The 19,995-nt window shown below is 45.0% G+C and overlaps 1 protein-coding gene across 2 annotated transcripts in view; it reads right to left on the bottom strand.

Moving 5' to 3' along the window:
* DCK (deoxycytidine kinase) overlaps positions 1-18,216 on the bottom strand; it is a 28,619-nt gene extending 10,403 nt beyond the window's left edge. Inside the window, exons 1-4 of one of the 2 annotated variants that reach the window (XR_013607159.1) lie at positions 17,333-18,216; positions 16,282-16,397; positions 2,653-2,846; positions 183-330 (exon numbers count right to left, since the gene is read on the bottom strand). Coding sequence is in view for 1 of the 2 variants with exons in the window: in XM_078676406.1 (XP_078532532.1) it covers positions 183-330; positions 2,653-2,846; positions 16,282-16,397; positions 17,333-17,405 (531 nt within the window). In the remaining variant the exon portion in view is untranslated. The remainder of the gene's footprint in view (positions 1-182; positions 331-2,652; positions 2,847-16,281; positions 16,398-17,332) is intronic. The other variant, XM_078676406.1, reaches the window with a different exon arrangement.
* Between the last annotated feature and the right edge of the window lie 1,779 nt (positions 18,217-19,995).

The following is a 19,995-nucleotide window of genomic DNA, read 5'->3' as shown; positions in this document are numbered from 1 at the left end:
TTGATATGTAAGTTTGGTAACCTGGCAAGATTAGACCTCGTAACAGTTTGAGTAAAAAAAACGTATGTTTATCCAAATCTAGCTGGATAGACAATTGGGTTTAACGATACCGATCTTTTCCATCTATAACAAAGGGAAAAGGGATTTTTTTTGTTATGGCCCATGATGACACGTTTCCTCACCTCTGGGCTTGCTCGGAGATAAATGATACCATTCAGTTCAAGGGCCGAACCAAACTGGTTGTTCATCCACTCGTGCCAGTCTTGATACACTGTCCATTCAGTTTCATTCATGGAGTCCCCCTCATATGAATTAGATGCAAATATGTACCTAGAAAAGCAAAAAAATGAATTGCTTTGATTATTTTGCCACAGATATAAGCGACTTGTAATGGGTATATATATATATATATATATTTTTTTTTTTTTAACCTTCATCACCTTTAGGTGGCCCCTCCTAGACCTGTGGTCTGGACAGACCACGCACTACCTGATCTCTATATCCCCTCGAGTAGCTGGACATAAACTCACGTCCACAAGCTCTTTTACTACTAAAAGGCCATGACATAATTTGGACATAACAGAATTTGCCAGCTACATCGTGTCCAATTCCCTCCAGCTACATTCTAACATAGACTCCACTGATACAGATGTGAAGGAGTGGGTTACCCCAGTCCTCAATATGTTTATACCCTTCAGCTGGGTAAAGGCCTTTGGTTCAATGAAACACTGATTACTGAGAAAAAGCACTGCATGGAACTTGCGCGTACGTGGAATAATATTTTAGGACACTGGGCAAAGGCACTTTGATTGAATGTACTGAAAGCTTATCATAAATCGATAAGAACAACCAGAGCAGAGTTCTTCTCTTCTAAAATTTCAAATAGCAAGAACCCTGCCAGGGCAATCTTCTCTATTGTCAACAGTTGAACAACTGCGATGACCATGTCGGCAGAGGAATCTAATGACCACTGTAATAAAATCGCAGATTTTTTTGTGTGGAAAAGATCAATGATATTTATGCCCAGTTCAAGCCTAATGCTACTGCTGGTGTTGAGCACATTCTTGAATGTCAAGGAGGCTCTACCAATGAACTACACCCTCTGAGCCAGACAAAGAACCATCAAAGATATAAGAAACAAAAGATTTCCACTGCATTTTGCTCGTTATTTAACTTGTATCGCACATTTCCATTTACACTCGAGTCTAATTTCTAAAATTTCACCTAAAAGAAAATGTGATGCGGTCTGTCAATGTTTTCCAGCAACATTTTTTAGTAAACATGTATTCCTCTCAACATGGCCATCTGAAGTCATTAGTCCTTTCTAGATAAAGGAGGAGAATGTGTTGTAAACTGGTTGAAGATAGTGATCTATCTCTATGTTTTTGCTGATCAAGGACAGATGGGAGACAGTGGACTGTTTTTCCTGTTTAATTAGTTTAAGGGGAATAGGTGGTGGTGATACCTATTAGTTGTTTTTGGGTGATATGCCTCAGCTCACATTTCACTCTTGACACTCTTTGCCTCTTAACGCTCATTTACTTTCTCTATCTTAAAAATAGTTAAAGATGTTGTCCTTTACCTTCTCTTTCCATTATAAAGGAGTAGGATGTGTAATAAATTTCTAGATAAAGGAGGAGGATGTGTAGTAAAAATGTGTTTCCCCAACATGGCCCTCTGCGGTCATTAGTCCTTTCTAGATAAAGGAGGAGGATGTGTTGTAAACATGTTCTCCTCCCAACATGGCCACCTGCTGTCATTACACCTTCCTCTATGTTCCTTCCTACTGAGCCTCCCAGAATAGATAAAGGAGGAGGGTGTGTTGTAAACTTGTTCTCCTCCCAACATGGCCACCTGCTGTCATTACACCTTCCTCTATGTTGCCACCTACTAAACCTCCCAGAATGCCTGTGTACATTCTATGTTGTACTTGAATGTTCCGACTTGTCAGTTGATGGTCTGATCAGCTGGCGAGGTGTGTTGCCCTGCTGTATCTCAATAAACCTATCTTATAACTACCAAGAAGTATCTTGCTGCCTACTTGAACATCTTCACAACACATTTCAAATTATATAGGTGCAATCAATTGGCCAAGGCTTTAAGAGTGATCATCTTAAGAAGACAAATAACTTTCACTTCTAGCTCCCGCAGTGCACCAGAGATGGCTTATAAATACACTTTTCGTGCGCTTCAGGATTAAGTCCTAAAGGGAAACCTTGGCATTCCCAGCTTGTATGTAGCCTACAAAGAAGCTATTGCAGAAGCATACAAACCATTGGAGCAAGAAATCATGCATTCAACTCCGGTGAGTCAAGTCAAATGGGCTGGCAATTCGGATTCCTGAAAGTTTCTGTCCCCAAGGCAGTTCTCAATAAATTGGTTAGATTGTAACATGGATTAGGTCAGCAGAAACCAGAATGACTCCATAAACTTGTAAAAGCGCAGTTGTGACTTCTGTGACGCCTGCCTCAATTAAAGGCTTTGGGAGCTCCACAGTGTTGAAACAGTCCAAAGAAAGGCCTACCAATTCTCAACCCCTCAATCTTTCCAGAACTCTGAAAATACAGAGAATGAATCATATCTCCCTTCCAAGTCTCCAAGAGAGTACTCACCCACAATAACAAGCACAAAAAACTCAAACATTAAACTCACCTATCACTATAAACTGATCGCTCAAAGAACAGCACAGGCTTTTCCACGTCTTTAATCTTCCCATTGAAGGCATTGAGCTGAGCCCGGATTCGGCTCAGGCACGCATACGCCTGAAATGTAAATGACCACCGGTCTGGCTTCTCGTACATCATTTGCAACAAATTACCCCCGCTCTTCTGAGAGGTCGTCAGCTCCTAGAGGGAAAATAAAAAAATATTAATCATTAAAAGACTATATAACCAGCATTAAAAAAATATGTATACCTAGTATTAAAAATGTACGGGCTGGGACCTGATAGGGATTTCCACCATTAAAGACATGTGGGGCAAGGGGAGGGTTAAATCATTCGAGGAAATGCAGGCTGAATTTGAGCTGTCGAGTTTTGAGTATTTCCGCTATGCGCAAATTCGGCATTCGCTACAGGCGGCTCTGCCTGGGGACGCGGATCTTCCAGAGGTCTCACCTCTTGAGGATAGATTTTTGGATGGACACCACCCGAGAAAACGATCTCCTTGATCTATAAGAAATTGATTATTCACAGGGCGGATCTACTTATGGAGTTGAGGGAGAAGTGGGTGCGAGATGGGATAGAACTTGATGAAGAGGACTGGCAATCTGCTATGTCCTCTCCTAAGGTGGTCGCCATTCCTGCAAGGCTACGGCTTGTTCAGTTAAAAATACTACACAGGGTTTATGTAACTGGCCCCGTCTTGCTCACATGTGACTGTCTGATGCTGAATTGTGTAGACGAAATTGTGGTCTTGTGGGGACGTTCCTCCATATCATCTGGGAGTGTCAATATATTTCTGAGTACTAGCGTAAGATTCATAACACTATACATGAGGTCTTGGGGATCTCTTTGCTACCAGAGGCAAGGAGATGCCTCCATAACATATGGGAACCCACTGACCTCAACTCTGCATAAACACAGTGTGCTACATTGACTTTTATGATAGCGAAAAGGAATATTGCCCAGCAATGGGGATCTGCGCAGCCTCCCACCCTTGAGATCTGGAAAAATAACCTAGACTGGTGTATGCTTCTTGAGAAGACAGTTTTTGTTGCTAGAGGCCGCCCCTGAAAGTGGGCTTCGATATGGAGACCCTGGAATAAATACAGAGGTGAGATTTGTGTACTACCCAGGGATGCTGTTTTTGATGCACCCCCATCCGTGTAAATATCGGACATATATTTATTCCTGTTCCCTGTACCCCCAATAGATGTTATATTTGCTATGACATAATCCTCTGTAACTGTGTCTTTTGCTGATGCTTTGTTTCAATAAAAAAGAATTGTTAAAAAAATATATATATATGGGTTGTGCACAGAAAATTCAAAAAAGGAAAGCGTTGGACTATACCTAGAATCTCATTCGCGTATCAAACACTGTTTGACAACATGCAATAGGGTGCCTTACAAAGAAAATTACACAATCATCAAAATCAGGATGCAAAAAATGTGTTATATATATGCAACAATGTATCCAAGAAACAAACAAATGGATATGGACAAACTCCTCTACAAATTGTGCAACAAATCTTGTTTTAAAGCGTTTAGAGTGACAATCTGTCAACGCATTTCAACTGCTCACGGCAGCCTTGATCACGATAGTGAGCGCCATTTTTAAAAAGCATAATATAGTAAATAGTGTGGTAAACATAGACAAAGGGTGTAATAGGCATAAAAACATACTTTGGTTAAAAGATACACATGTGAAAGGCATAATATTTTCTGTTCACACGGGGTGGGGAAGATAGTTTCTATTAGCAACATTCCATTATTAAAATCCACAAATGAATAACCATAGTTTGTTTCGGAACCTCAATAACAGACCTAAACGGCTAATAATACATGAAAGACTATCTATTGACCCCTTCACCTCAGAGTACAGCATTTCTAATTTCCACAGGCAAGTGCCTGATGTCTGCCTTACTGTGTTCTTTACATCAAAATAAGTGCATACATATATAAACATACCCGTCCATCAGGGGGTAGGAAGCATGTCAAAATGTAAACAATAAAGAGTTGGATTCCTCTTATCACGGATAATGGGTATTCAAAATCTCTCATACCATGAGATGTGCCTAGGATGATATTTCATTAATAATGGAAACAAGCCCACAAAAACAACCATACATTTTGCACATTCTGCTACAGAGTATAGATTTGAACATATAACCCCACACACCCCCAGGTAAGATGTAACTAGCCCTCAAAGTTCTCAGAGAAGACAGGTATACAGTTCTTCATCCACCTTGAGACGCATTGGCTCCCTACTGTCTAGTTCTAAAATGTGAAAGCAGTGGAAGCCTTACAGGGGGTAAGGACAAATCCTGGGCACTCTTGTAGGCACCTTGGTGCGTAAATATGTTCAATAAAGTTTTGAGTCAAAAGTTGAACAAAACTGTTGTTTGATTTATTTCATCATATTTTCATCGTCATGGTAGTTTGTTAATCATAGTTCCATATATTCATAATCATATTCCAATCATATGATCAAACATCAAAATTTCAATGTTTTTGTTGGATTATACAATCAAAATTGTCCCCGATGCATTTCGTGCAAAGATGCACTTCTTCAGGGGGAATCAGGTATGAGTAGAAAAACCGGCATTCTACATAATCCAGGGAATCTCCGCGAAAGTGATCACTTTCGCGGAGATTCCCTGGATTATGTAGAATGCCGGTTTTTCTACTCATACCTGATTCCCCCTGAAGAAGTGCATCTTTGCACGAAATGCATCGGGGACAATTTTGATTGTATAATCCAACAAAAACATTGAAATTTTGATGTTTGATCATATGATTGGAATATGATTACGAATATATGGAACTATGATTAACAAACTACCATGACGATGAAAATATGATGAAATAAATCAAACAACAGTTTTGTTCAACTTTTGACTCAAAACTTTATTGAACATATTTACGCACCAAGGTGCCTACAAGAGTGCCCAGGATTTGTCCTTACCCCCTGTAAGGCTTCCACTGCTTTCATATCGAACGCACCTTTTGGACCTGGAAGGTGACTTCCTGCGCACCTATTTAATAGATTATCTACATTACCTAGTTCAATTGTATTTACCTTGGAGTGCAGCGGCCCTCATATATAGTTCTAAAATGTATCAGGTTTCAAGTTTCCGCAGTTCCTTTTCCCTGTCGCCTCTTTTCCTTTTAAGCACTTGTGCCACACAGCTGTACTTCAAGGCTGCGGAGTCACCTTGATATTCTTTTTCAAAGTGAAGGGCAACTGGATAACTGCAGTCCTTGTGTATGATGGTACGAATATGTTGCAATATTCTCCTGTGTGCCGGCAGTATGGTACTTCCCACATAGACTTTACTCCAAGGACACATTAGGATATATACCACATATTAGGATTTGCATGTAAGGTAACCCCGTATCTCAATGACCTTATTGAACGGTGTTTGAATAGATGTGCAGTTTTCACCATTCCTACATGCTTTACTTTTAAAGCATTTCTTAAAGCCATCCTATTGTGTCAACCATGTTTGGGATTTAGCTTTCTCTCAAAATCACTTCTGACTAAATGGTCCCTCATGGACTTAAACTTCCTATAAGTAATCATTGGACGTCAAGGGACCAATGGGCCAATAATCGCGCCGTCTCTAAGAAGATGCCAATGTCTGGACATAGCCTGTCGCACCCTCTGATGTTCCTGATGTATGTAGTTATATATCTGGGTGTGGGTACAGTACACAAGGAAAATCTACGTAAGAATGAGCAAATAACTACAAATTCTAAATAACACCTATTTAGAGGATTCAGACCTGCACACTTTGAAGACCTAGAACTGTGTATTTTTTTTTTTGCGTCTAGCAGACTCTTCGCAAGCATAATCACATTACCAATCAGCAAACAGTCGAACATTATTGTGACCCAGAGTAAAGGGCAGAAAAGGCTCTTGCTAGCTTCAGAAATATATATGCAGCTGTGGTAGAAACATGGTGTATCGTTAATGATCTAAATCAAATTACCTGCCACTTACTGTACCAGTACTTCCGTTGCTTCATTGTGTTGATTATTTTGGACAGTGTCACGAAATTGGGAGGGCCAGGCAGAGGCTGTTCCCTTGCGACAGATGGAATACCCTTAACTAAAAAACGTTAAGGGGATCCCACCCCCACCTCCCAACGGCTCGACTGACGTCGTGTTTTTTTTTTACTAAAAGGTGTGCTGCTCCGATTGATAAAACTTGCTCCTCATGAACTAAGATTTTGAGCTTGAAGCAATGGCACTTGGTAAATCCACGTAGGGGGCTCCCAGAGCACATTTCCTCTGCTTAACACATGCATGCATTCGTCAAACAAAAGAGTGGGAGAAAAGAGTGAGAAACGTGTGTAGCCCACAAGAGTAAAGCAAACAAGACAAGTGGCCCAGCTTGTAAAAGTATGGTTAGAGACACCCACGGTCAGCTCCTATGCCCAACAATAAGTGTATGACGCATATAACAGTCGGCCTAGTAGATTGTATTTAAAAACTCAATAATGACTGATGTTATGACTTGCAAACTGTTGTAGGACCCTGGGGAGAGTTAATTGTGGTGAGATCACCTGTGTACGGGGACAGGGATCCTTAAACACAAAGGCAACCATAGGGATGGCCTTATGGTCGCACAACCCAATAAACTTTCTGCAGTGCGTGGAGAGATGTTAAACTTCGTTTTTTGTTTTCTGTGGAAATGATGGCGCCAACAGCTCTACATTCCAATCTGTAAGTTATTGTAGACACCTGTGCCGTTCCTCTCCTGTTTGGAGAGGTGCCAGCTTTTAGGTGAAGGCCACATTTCTGCCCCAGACGTCACCCTCTCTAGGTGCAGTTATGGCTTTCTACCACTGTAGGTCTTTCCACCACTATAGGTCCTTTACTCTGTATGGCACCACAAAAGTGGGGTGCTGGCATGTAGTGTAGGAAGTGGCAAAAAAGCTTCAATATATGCTCTTACTTCATTAAACATAATATTAGCAATTATTACACTACCATAGAGACGACCTGGCTTCCAAATATATGTTTTAGGCCAGTAAAGCATGTTAATTTACTTATGGTGGCTCTTAGAGGGACACATGCAGAGCTCGAAGTGGTTAAGGGAACAACGTCCCCAAGCGTTATTAATTTGGTCAAAAAAGCTCCCATACTTTTTACTCAAAAAACAACCGTTCCTGAAACACTTCCTGCCAGTTGAAAGGGAAGGAGGGGGGTCTCATCTACTGTGAAGTGAGAAAAAGAAACATGCCTCTTACCCAAGGTGCCTGTTACCTGAAATAAATGTCAATGTGTGTAATTGGTTAATCTGGCTTCTTGGGACCAGTAAAGACTTTAATCGATGGAATATAGACTTTGTCCTTTTAATGGAAACCTGTAAAACGTTTATATGGGGTACAGTCCGCGTTTTACTAAAAACAAACGTTTTGGAAGCACAGTAAACATGTTAATAATATTTCCTACCATAAAAATGCATTTCCTACAGATACATTTAAGTAGCATTTATTTTTCATTTGAGGTGTGTGCATTATATTTTAGTTACTTGCAGGTGAAAGGCCGTGGCTTTGATCCCACCCCCACTGTACTCAGAATCACAGTTCCTATACTTTTCTTTATTGACTTTGACCACTAGACACGTGCCATGGTCATATTTCAGTTCTATCCGCAATGTAGAAATCACAAATTCAGAGTTGTGGTGACCCGCTCGCCACAACTTCAATAGTACGCACATGATTACTATTAACAGCCAACCAGAAAAATACAACTGTTGACAATTCTAAAGTTTAATCTGAAACATCTGACACCTCCAGCAACTGTCTTCTTTTTGGATTGCCAAGTCAAAGGATTTAATGGCAACCGGTAATTCGCAAAAAATGTTACATTGGACTGAATTACGAGCTACAAAATGAATAATGTCTGCAAACCTTAAAGTAGCCATACTGTAATGGCAAAAGTCTACTACAAATCGATCTGGCACGATGGGTAATGTTTGCGCTAGATAAAAATGCAAAATAAATAAATAAATACTGCGTCCTTGAGGGGACGGGAGGGCACCTGGTTCAGCCGTTACTGGATTTCAATTCAACAGTAGCTTCCAACCTGACGCCAGTAGTGCTGTTGCTGACTACTCTATCATATTGACTACCTCCGCACAGAAACCGCTCTACTACAGGCGGTCGACAATGCTCTTCGAATTCTAGACCCAGACAACCTTGGGCTCCTGATTCTTCCCAGACCTATCATCAGCCTTTGACACAGTTAACCACCACACGTCCCTAGACACACTCAAAAATCGAATGAGCCTTGGTGGCCTGGCCCTGTAATGGTTTGCTTCATTCCTAATGAGCAGGTCACATCGAGTAAAAACTGTTGACAATTTCTACTCACTGATTACAGTGGGCCATGGGGTCCCCCAAGGGCCCATCCTTGCCCAAACCCTATTCTACTTTTCAAGGGTTTGACATTTTTAAATAAATGTACTTGCCTAGGGGGCAGTGAAATCTACTTGTAATGTAAAGAAATCAACTTGTCCAACATACTATCTATATCAGTTATTTGGTTTGAACACATTACTATTTTTCTATTTTATTGAAATTGCTTGACAAAATGAATAGTTTGCAACTGGAAATACATGTCTGCAGTATGAGGAGGTGCTTTGGGTGTGACATTTGTACATTCTCAAAATAAACGTTTCAATCTGTATTATAGCCTTTAAGCCCGACCTAGCGGGCTCTACCGGCCATTAAATGCCCGCTCCTGCGCCTTTACCAAGGGAGTAGGCCTTTAATGGCCAGTATAGCCCACTGGGAGGGCTTTAAGGCTATTTGAACATTCAGCCCCTAGAGGGAAGACTGTTCTAATTAGTAACAACAAAGGCCTCTCGGAGCCCAAGGGGATTTACCTCGGAGCATGAGGGGGTTTAAATCAGAGGAAAAGAGGAAAACAGCATTGGAATGTTGCTCTCCGGGCTTGTTCTAATTTTTCCTACGTTTTAATCCAAGAACTTTGCTTGTATAGAGATCATATTGTCAGTGCACTACCGACGTGAAGGTACTACTTAAAATTGGAACCTATGGTACAAAGGTTACATAAATATCGGTGCAGTAGGTGCATTAACCCACTCATCCATAAACTGATTGAAATCAGTGATCCAAAAATTACAGGCAATTGTTGACTAGGCCATTAACCCACTGCGCTATTACTATGGTATTAAAATATGTGATCTTAAGGAATACACAAAGATCTGTGATTATGACCAGTCACTTGCCTACTAAACATGCATCTGTGCAGCCTGTTATAAATCCACTGAATTGTTTCTCGAGGGTTGGTGTCAGTGAACTGCAGATTACAGCTATCAGACTGTGACAGGCTCATTCCATTTGGCATCTGATTTAGATTTTACCCAACAACATAACATGTATTGGTAAAGTGCACGTTTTGTCAGAAGGGCATCTTAGCGTTGAATAAATAATGTTTATTGTTACCAAACTCAATTGTACTCATTTTATCAACCTCAGAAGGATGAAAGGCTGAGTGGACCTACTGGGATTTGAACCTGTGACCATGTGGTCAAACGCAGGCTCCTAGAGTTGATGCATTAGTCCACTAAGCCTCCAGACCCAGCTTAGTGGGCCAGATATAGATTCTCTTCTTGATCTCTTTTGTAATGTTCATTCTATTCCCCTTTTCTATCCTTCTTCTCCCTTGTTCCCGGGACTGTGGTTTCTCATCACCTATAAGGTTACTAATATTTTTTAATGTTCATTTTTTTGTTTTTATGTAATTCCTACTTTAATTTCTAATGGTCTGTCACCTTGTTATCTTTTCTCTCCTTTGCTCGTTCGCTCCTCTTTCGTCTCACGTCACTGGGTGGAGTGAAGAGCAGAGCAGAATCTTCCGGGAGCAGCTGTTTCGAGGTTCAGATCCTAAAGATCTCTATAGAGTGCAAAGGCCAGGAAGGGCCCCGGAGAGGGGCTCACATTTTCAAAGATGCACTTACTCACACACACACACAGAGACCTGAAGAGACCTGATCAGCTGATCAGTCTCTGCAGCATCACAGACTGACCCTACAGACACACAGCCACTGCAGATTCACACATCCTTCAGAGTGAAACATACCCACCATACAAACACACGTTCCTGCAGAGACAACCTACACAGACATCCTCCTGCAATGACACATATCCAGCCTGTAAACATTCCCTCCTGCCGTCCACACACATCATTCAAAGACACAGACACGCACCATACGGATAAATGTACACCCAACGCTGTGTGAACACACATCCTGCAGTGAAAGAGACACACACATCGCTCAAGCTCTCAGGAACCTGCAAACACGCACTGCAGACAAACAGCGCAGACGTCACAACTCAGCAAAGATGCACCAAATTAAACTTAGAGGCCTTAATGATAAAGGCTAGTGCCTGGTAAATGAGCAGAGGTCATGAGAAGGGGTTGGGGTGATAAAATTCTCCGCACTGTGTACCTTACTCAGTACCCCCAACTTTCTGACTGTGGCCCACATCATGTATACAAAACCATCCCATACTTCAGGGTTCCCAACCTGAAAATCTCACCCTCAAAATATTTATTGTTCTACATTCATCCAGTGGGAAGACCCACCACTAACCCCATGTGACCCCCATACACCTTGAATCTCACAGGTTGAGAGAGGTATTTCATCACCAGTTTATTGCAGTTTTTTCACTTTCAGACATTCTTGTTGAAGTGCACTTATAAGTATCTTCCGTGCTTATAGAGCCATGCTTTGATCCAAATTGGTCTTCTGTCTAGAACACTGAAGCACCTTCCAGCCTAGATTAATTTTAGAAATTAATGCCATATTTTCCTTATGTGTTCAAGTCAACAACTTCAGCCTACACTAAAAACTATAAACTTGGAAAGAGTCTTATCATGTTCAACCACGAAGGCTGTCCAAAGATAGAGATTAAATTGTGAATTACGGCTCATTTAAAATCAGCTACTTGTTCTGAAAATAGAGTAGATCATCAAAGCAATTCACTGTTATCAGACTGTTTACTGTTAATTATCAAGAGTCTCTATTTTGATAGCCTTTTTACAGCTGAGTCATTATGCCCACAGCAATAAGGTGGCAACATTTTACATTCTGACTTTTTTTTTATGAACACACATTTTATTGCATGCTGAACAAAATTTGTTTTTTCTTTTCTTAATATCACTGCCTGTCTCAGAGTTCTTGCTGCTGCAGCAAGATGCTAGGCAGGACTTCCCGATGTTTATTTTGGCAAGGCGCGACACAGAAGGAGGCGTGGTCCAGTTTATTATTTATACTTGTATAGGGCTTATTACTCTTGACAGGTCTCAAGATTGGGAATAGACATTCTCTTTCGATCAATGCTGCTAAAAAAAATACTTTTTTAAGATGAACAAACAATATATATAATTTTATTGTGTGATTCATGCAAAATGTCAATTATGTTTTATTGAGGTAAGAAATATTGTAGTAATTGTGCAATAAAACTTTTCATTCATTCATACTCTGGTCAAGTGTTGCATCAGCTAGTGCCCTCTTAGGCTGCTCTTTCATGCGCTACATCTCAGGGACAGGACTTGGTGTAGGTGAGGGAGGCTGATGGCATACGATAGACCTCTGCATCATTCAGGTCTACCGTGGGCACACATCGGCTGCCACAATTACGATGGGCATGTGACTCTGCCCCTAAGTGATGTCATGTTGCATGTAGGCATGCAGCCTGAATCGACACGCGTATGCATCTTCATTAACAGTGTAGTTGGATTTCAACCTGCACTCTTAATGAAGCAGAGAAAGCCCCACAATTTGTTATCAATAAAGGGTACACTGTGTTATATTATGGAGCCTAATGTTGCACTGCGGTAGTGCTCAGACAGCTGTCAGTTATTGAGAGCGACTGCTGAGCTCAGGGAGTATGCAGACGACTGGTGGTCTTCGACATACACGAAGCAAGGACACCAAACAGGTCTCGTCCTTAAAGTAAAAGGTTTGCCATAACAAGTAGCTTGTTAAAAAAGTTTGGGGCCTGAGGAGCATGGATGAGAACGCCTGCGGAACAACCAGTTACCAGGTAAGGCCTGAAAGACAGTTGGCATTGGATTACTAGGAGCACAGAGCCAGGGAGGGAAGTTGCCAATGACCAGGTACAAAAGGTATGATTGCGAGGACGAAAAAATACTTAGAGCAAGAACCTGTAGTAGGGTCAAGGCCCCCTTCACGCCTCTCCCTCCAACCTTCTTCCACACACTCAAGGCAGCTGAGTGTTTACCAGGGCACAAGTCCTAAAAAAAGAAGTGGGGCATCTTTCGTGACGTCACAACAGGAAGTGACGTCACGAGAGGTGCCAAGCTCCTCATCCCAGAGAGGCCAAAGAGTGAAGTCCAGCTGTTTGGCTGGGGGGACGGCGTCCCCCCGGTAAAATAAGTGGGGGGACGCAGTCCACCCGCGTGGTTCCCCGACTCGAGCCCTGGTGTTTACCCTTCACTGTTGCAGCAACTTCAGAGTTCCCAGTTTCCAGCGTGTTTCTGGGGTAAGCCAGAAGGATATTGTTGTTCCTGAATCATGCCGATACCAATGGCAAATAGCACCCCCATTTGTACCGCTTTGGCCGCCATAAGTGTGGCAGGCTATGCTCAGACGTGAGTCCCTTGCTCACTTTGCCACTGGATTCAAGCAAGCCGGGCTGAAGACGGCTGTAATGCCAGAAACCGGTCCTAGGAAGCTTGTTTCCGGTCCAGGGAAGGCATGGCTTGGCAGTTCGGGCTGGACTGTTCCCATGAGGCACAGGGTCAGACTGATTTGCATATAGCCATGTCTGAACTGGGGTGGCAGAGTGGGCTAAAGAACGGTGATGGATCAAACCCAGATCTTTTGACTGGGTGTGAGTGTTTGATTGGTTCAGATGCTCTGTCCATCACCACCCCCTTTTGTACCGCTTTGGCCGCCATAAGTGTGGCAGGGTATGCTCAGACGTGAGTCCCTTGCTCACTTTGCCACTGGATTCAAGCAAGCCGGGCTGAAGACGGCTGTAATGCCAGAAACCGGTCCTCGGAAGCTTGTTTCCGGTCCAGGGAAGGCATGGCTTGGCAGTTCGGGCTGGACTGTTCCCATGAGGCACAGGGTCAGACTGATTTGCATATAGCCATGTCTGAACTGGGGTGGCAGAGTGGGCTAAAGAACGGTGATGGATCAAACCCAGATCTTTTGACTGGGTGCGAGTGCTTGATTGGTTCAGATGCTCCGTCCATCACCACCCCCTTTTGTACCGCTTTGGCTGCCATAAGTGTGGCAGGGTATGCTCAGACGTGAGTCCCTTGCTCACTTTGCAACTGGATTCAAGCAAGCCGGGCTGAAGATGGCTGTAATGCCAGAAACCGGTCCTCGGAAGCTTGTTTCCTGACCAGGGAAGGCATGGCTTGGCAGTTCGGGCTGGACTGTTCCCATGAGGCACAGGGTCAGACTGATTTGCATATAGCCATGTCTGAACTGGGGTGGCAGAGTGGGCTAAAGAACGGTGATGGATCAAACCCAGATCTTTTGACTGGGTGCGAGTGTTTGATTGGTTCAGATGCTCTGTCCATCACCACCCCCTTTTGTACCAATGGCAAATAGCAGCACAGAGAGGCCACCCCCAGACATTATTCATTAATGGAAATGAAAATGCTTGTCTTGGAGGCAGACTCAGGTTTTACCCAGCCAAAACAGCCCAGAGCCAGGACCCCAAGCACAGGCCTTTGTAGATGTCCAATCCATATGAGATTTGGTACAGCCACTCTGATTGGCTGTGAATCAATGGCGGCCTATATTTTTTAACAGGAAGGGGCTGCGGGTGGCCACACACGCATATACACACACTCATGCATTCACACATACATGCACACACACACATCCATTCACACTCACTCCTAAATATTCATGCATGTACAAACATTAAAAATAAAATCATACTTACATGTGCATCTCTGCCTCGGAGATCCCAGGAGAGTTGTGACTGCTGCCATCCCTCGCTGACTGAGAAGGCAGCAGTCCCAATCTCAGAAGGCAGCACTCCCTCACTTGTCACAGAGTGGGATGGGGTCAGCGAGGCTGCTAACCCCACCCCACTCTGTGACAAGTTGTCATGAATTGACACTCAGCCCTAGGCATTTCAAGGCTTAGAACTGAAGCTCGCCTGGGTCCAGGGCAATCAGTGACGCTCCCCCTCATCACGACGGGAACAGCCTCAAGGTGATTTGCCAGGCTGAAGATGTCAGGCCCACTTCTGCGGGGAAGCAGCAGTTACATTCCAAAACAAGAGCTTAATTCTCTTGCCCATACACTGGTGTTACAATAGGCCACTGTAACTCTGACTGGTCTCCCCAAAACCCATCTCAGGTACTTGAAAGCAATTGGTCTACGGGGCCAAAAGAAGAGACCACATTATCCCCATGCTGATCACTCTCTGATGGTTGCCAACTGAAGGAAGGGCTATCTACAAACAACCTGCATTACCCATAAAGCCCTGCACCCATCCACTCCCCATTATCTGGTGGACAGACTCAAGCTATCAGGTGGCTCCAGACCATCGTGAAACACAGAAGCAATGCTCCTCGAACACCTGTCCCTCAAAAAAGAACTGATGGCACCTTCCTTCTCAGGAAACGCAACCAGAATCTGGAGCTCACAACCCCCAAACCTGTACACGCCTCCTTCACTGGTGACTTTCAAAAAGGACCTGAAATCCCTTCTCTTCCATCAAAATTTTTGCTAAATCGCTGTAATCAACATCTGGCACAGGCCTCCCTCCAATCGATCCTTACCTTCCTACGGCTGTATATTACCTCACCCTTTTAGGGACACAGTTACCTTTTGTACACTGTATACTACCCAGTAGTGGCTGCTACCGGACCCGGGTGGTGGGCGGGGAGGAAGGGGCGAAGAACGGAACGAAAAATGTAAAAAAATTAGAAGCACTTACCTGGAGCAGCCGGCCCGCCTCTCCTGCATCCTTCGTCATCTTCCTGCAGGCTCCTGGCCAGCAGCAGGAAGCACCCGGCACACAGGCTCCCTTTGGTCTGAGCGCCGTGGATCGGCGCTCAGACTGGAACAGGGAGCCTGTGCATGTTCCTACCAGGCTGTGTAACCAGCCTGGTAGGAACATGCAAAGTGCGCATGAACTGTTTGGGCGGCCCAAGGGGGCCGATCAAATATTCATGCGCACTTAGGGAGTGGAAATCACTCCTCCCCTGCTCTGGCCAGCCCTGCCACTGACAGCTATAGGAAAAATAACATGATAATAAGGATAGTGGGGCGACGTTCTTCCGCCTTAGCAAAGGAGCCGCCACTGCCCCTTTTACGGCTCTTGCACATTCTGTTTTATGTGATGATCTACCTAGTTGAACTCTTAACCCTGTAATCAATAATAACGGTATTATTTTTTATCTTAAACCGTTTTTAACTTTCATACAACGATGTATCCCTCCTGTAAAGCACCTGTAAATTACAACTCTGGGTAATGTCCGCGTTATATAAGTAGGCATAAATAAAGAAGGGATATGGCAGCTACTAAAAATACATACTGGAAGACGATAGAGAGTATTTCGCTGGACGATGCGTCCTCCTACCTCACATTCATCGGCGTGCGTTTGCACGTTGCACCACCTGGCGATGGGCTCCGGAACCACATCCCAGTCGTCGCAGGCCTGCTTCAAGAGGTGCACGAAGGACGACTTCCCGGCGGCTGTCAAAACGGAGGGAGAGACAATGAAGACAGGTTTTGAAAGAGATCACCGCCAAGCGAGGCGGAAAGGACACATTCATTCGAGCGCCTCCTGCCTGCTCAGGCTGACATGTTACAGGCTTAGAGATTCGGAACTACAACGGATGTACTAAAGTTACCAAAGCATCCCCTCCTCCCGACCCCCGCCCATGAATAATGCAACAATGAAACTAAGCGTGACAAACCAGCTGCCAGGGACTGCGACAGGTGCGGGATTATTACAATACAGCATCACACCAATATTGGCGCAAAGCTCTCTCGGGAACGTGTTAAAACGGATATTTAGGTGTAAAGCGCCTAAAATTACAACGATTTTTATTTTATTTATTTAATGCATTTTTATAAAGCGCGGACTTTACCCGAAGGCGTCAGAGCACTGTACAAACGATCGCAAGGCAACGAAAACATTACTACTAATAATAATGCGTGAAACTGTACAGCACTTAGGACTGTTGTCTTTAGTAGCGGTGAGCCACCCAAGAGTCAAAATTGTATTACAGTGTGCTCTGTCGAGTCTTGGGTACCCGTTAGAAGCTCTGGTGCGAAGAGGCGTGTAAGTATCAATTAAATCCTCGGGTGATTTAGAAAAGGTAGCGAAAAATCCAAAATTGATACTCACTGCACTACATTTACATGGATAGTTCAAGTTCAGTCGGCATCACTGTGCATAGCAGCCATTCATTAAACATACAAAAGGGTGATCTCTAGGGGTGTGCATTCTTAAAGTCCGGGTGGGGTCTTAGAGAGGAAAGTGACAAACACAAATTACACTGTGACATACAGATCTGCACATATTGCGGCCAGTGGAAACCCGTCAGTCCCTAGCCCTAACATATAGCGCTTCATAACCCCCTATACACTCGCACGCACACACATGCACCGATCCTTCTTCTCACCAATATTGCCCTCCACGGAGATCCTCTTGGGCTCCACGGCGTCCCTGCAGCTTCTTTTGGGAGGAGTGGCCATGGCTCGGACTGCCGCTGTCACTATCAGCTTGCTGCTGGTTCTTCTGCAGAGCTCAGTTTGATTTAGGCGCGCAAAGCTCGCGCTTCCTGCCGCTGCGTGACGTCACGCAAAAGCCCCGCGCGCGCCACCGCTTCTTCCTGGACTTTGTTCTAATAATATATTCAAGTGTCCCCGAGCGCCTCCCACAGAGGCCGCGAGTTCGAGGGCGCTTTCCCCGGGGGTGTCAACAACGGAACAAAGAGCGGGGGGAGACTCTTCCGTTTCTCTTCCCCTCCACACCGGTGCGACTCTTACCGTCTGAACGCCTCTGAGCCTTGCTGCCAGTCGACGGGACTCGTGTCGCTTAAACCTATCACGCCCCCATGAAATCTGCTTTATTAGTATTTTCGGTTCCTTTGCTGCACCCCGAGCATTTGAGAATTCTAATGCATCTCAGAGCCTGCCCTTCACGGTGAAAAAAAGTGTCATGGATCCAACACACATCTGTGTCCGACTGTCCCTGGTGCCCAGCAGTGACTGACTATAGGGTCCAAAGATGACGCAGCAAATCTGACGTTGCCCAGCGCCTGCAGGATCGTCGGAAACAGCAATCTTTTACTCTATCAGGGAGCGGAGCCTCAGCAGCTTCTACAGACACACATTAAATATGTGAGGAGTTAAATAAGTATTGGCAAAGCCAATTGGTTTCGCCTATACGAGGAGTGTAGAACCAAAGGCAGGAGGCATGGGAATCCACAGACATTTTTCTAGGGGGGGGCCTAACCTGGCAAACGAAGGGGCGTGGCTAATGTTAATCAATAGGGGCGGGGCTAAAATGTCAGACAATCAGGATCTGGTAATGCTCAGGCCAAGCTGAGAAAAAAAGTGTTGAATTCTGCATTTGAAACTGGACAATTAGAGCACACATATGAACCCTAATATTACCCCCTGGCCCTTTAACAGTCATACATTCCCTAATCCCTAAAATTAGCCCCCTGACACCCCATACCCGCCCGATCCCTAACATTGTCCCCCTGGCACCCCAAACCCCATACCCGCCCTGAACCCTAAAATGTCCCCCCTGGTATCCCAAAACCCATACCCCCCGAACCCTAAAATTACCCCTGCCCCCCAAAAAACTCATACCCGCTCTGAACCCTAACATCCCTGGCACCCCAAAACCTATATCCACACTGAACCCTAACATTTCCCCTGGCACCCCAAAACCCATACTCTCCCTGAACCCTAAAATTACCCTTGCCACCCCAAAACTCATACCCACCTTGAACCCTAAAATTATCCCTGCACCCCAAAACCCATACCCACCTGAACCCTAAAATTACCCCTCTGGCATCCCAAAAGCTGAATGCTACGGGGTAGATTATCAAGCCCCTTGTGCCACTTTTGCGTCACTTTTAACATAGGAAAAGTGACGCAAAAGTGGCCCAAGGGGGACCGTTTTTGATCCTGAGTGGGCGCACAGAGGGGGGCTCTAAACTCACCTGCTATCCCGGATCTCTGCTGGGCATTGTACTGTCGCTGGGTCCCTGACGCTGTGGTTTCCCCCGCCGCCGAGCTGGTGACATCGCTCGGACGCGGAGCGGGGTGGAAACTACAGCTCCCAGCCTGCCCTGGGAGGACAACACACCCACTTCCTGCACAGCGCGCCTGGAGGCGCTTAAATCCCGACAGCTTCCACGGAGGAGCGGGGACCGTTTTTGATCCTGAGTGGGCGCACAGAGGGGGGCTCTAAACTCACCTGCTATCCCGGATCTCTGCTGGGCATTGTACTGTCGCTGGGTCCCTGACGCTGTGGTTTCCCCCGCCGCCGAGCTGGTGACATCGCTCGGACGCGGAGCGGGGTGGAAACTACAGCTCCCAGCCTGCCCTGGGAGGACAACACGCCCACTTCCTGCACAGCGCACCTGGAGGCGCTTAAATCCCGACAGCTTCCACAGAGGAGCGGGGACCGTTTTTGATCCTGAGTGGGCGCACAGAGGGGGGCTCTAAACTCACCTGCTATCCCGGATCTCTGCTGGGCATTGTACTGTCGCTGGGTCCCTGACGCTGTGGTTTCCCCCGCCACCGAGCTGGTGACATCGCTCGGACGCGGAGCGGGGTGGAAACTACAGCTCCCAGCCTGCCCTGGGAGGACAACACGCCCACTTCCTGCACAGCGCGCCTGGAGGCGCTTAAATCCCGACAGCTTACTCCGCGTCGCGGACGCGCGCGGGCGGCGCCGGTCAAAGCCCGGGACAAGGGCGGGGCCATCTGCGGCCATCAAAGGCCAGAGGAGGCCGGGTCGGGTCACCCCCCCTTAGCTCTTATGCCAATATTCCAGGAACACTGATCAAAGGTACTGTTACCCATTGACTATTTCCGGTCCTTCTAATAGGCCCCTTCCAAGGGCCTCGATATTGTCTTAGTACAAAACTTCCTTATTGGTGATAGCTCCTACGCTATTTCTATGTCTTACAAAGCAGACCTTATAAATCTCTCCTCCCAGGGTGACCTGCATAGGGGAACAATGGATTCGTACTTTAAGCGTGTTATATTGCCCATTGCAAGTGATTTAGATAGAATTGAACGATCCCCAGTTCTAGACAGCTCT

This window comes from Lissotriton helveticus, chromosome 2_1 (genome assembly GCF_964261635.1).
Source record: "Lissotriton helveticus chromosome 2_1, aLisHel1.1, whole genome shotgun sequence".
NCBI classification, from domain to species: domain Eukaryota; kingdom Metazoa; phylum Chordata; class Amphibia; order Caudata; family Salamandridae; genus Lissotriton; species Lissotriton helveticus.
This window is presented reverse-complemented; position numbering and strand designations above follow the sequence as displayed.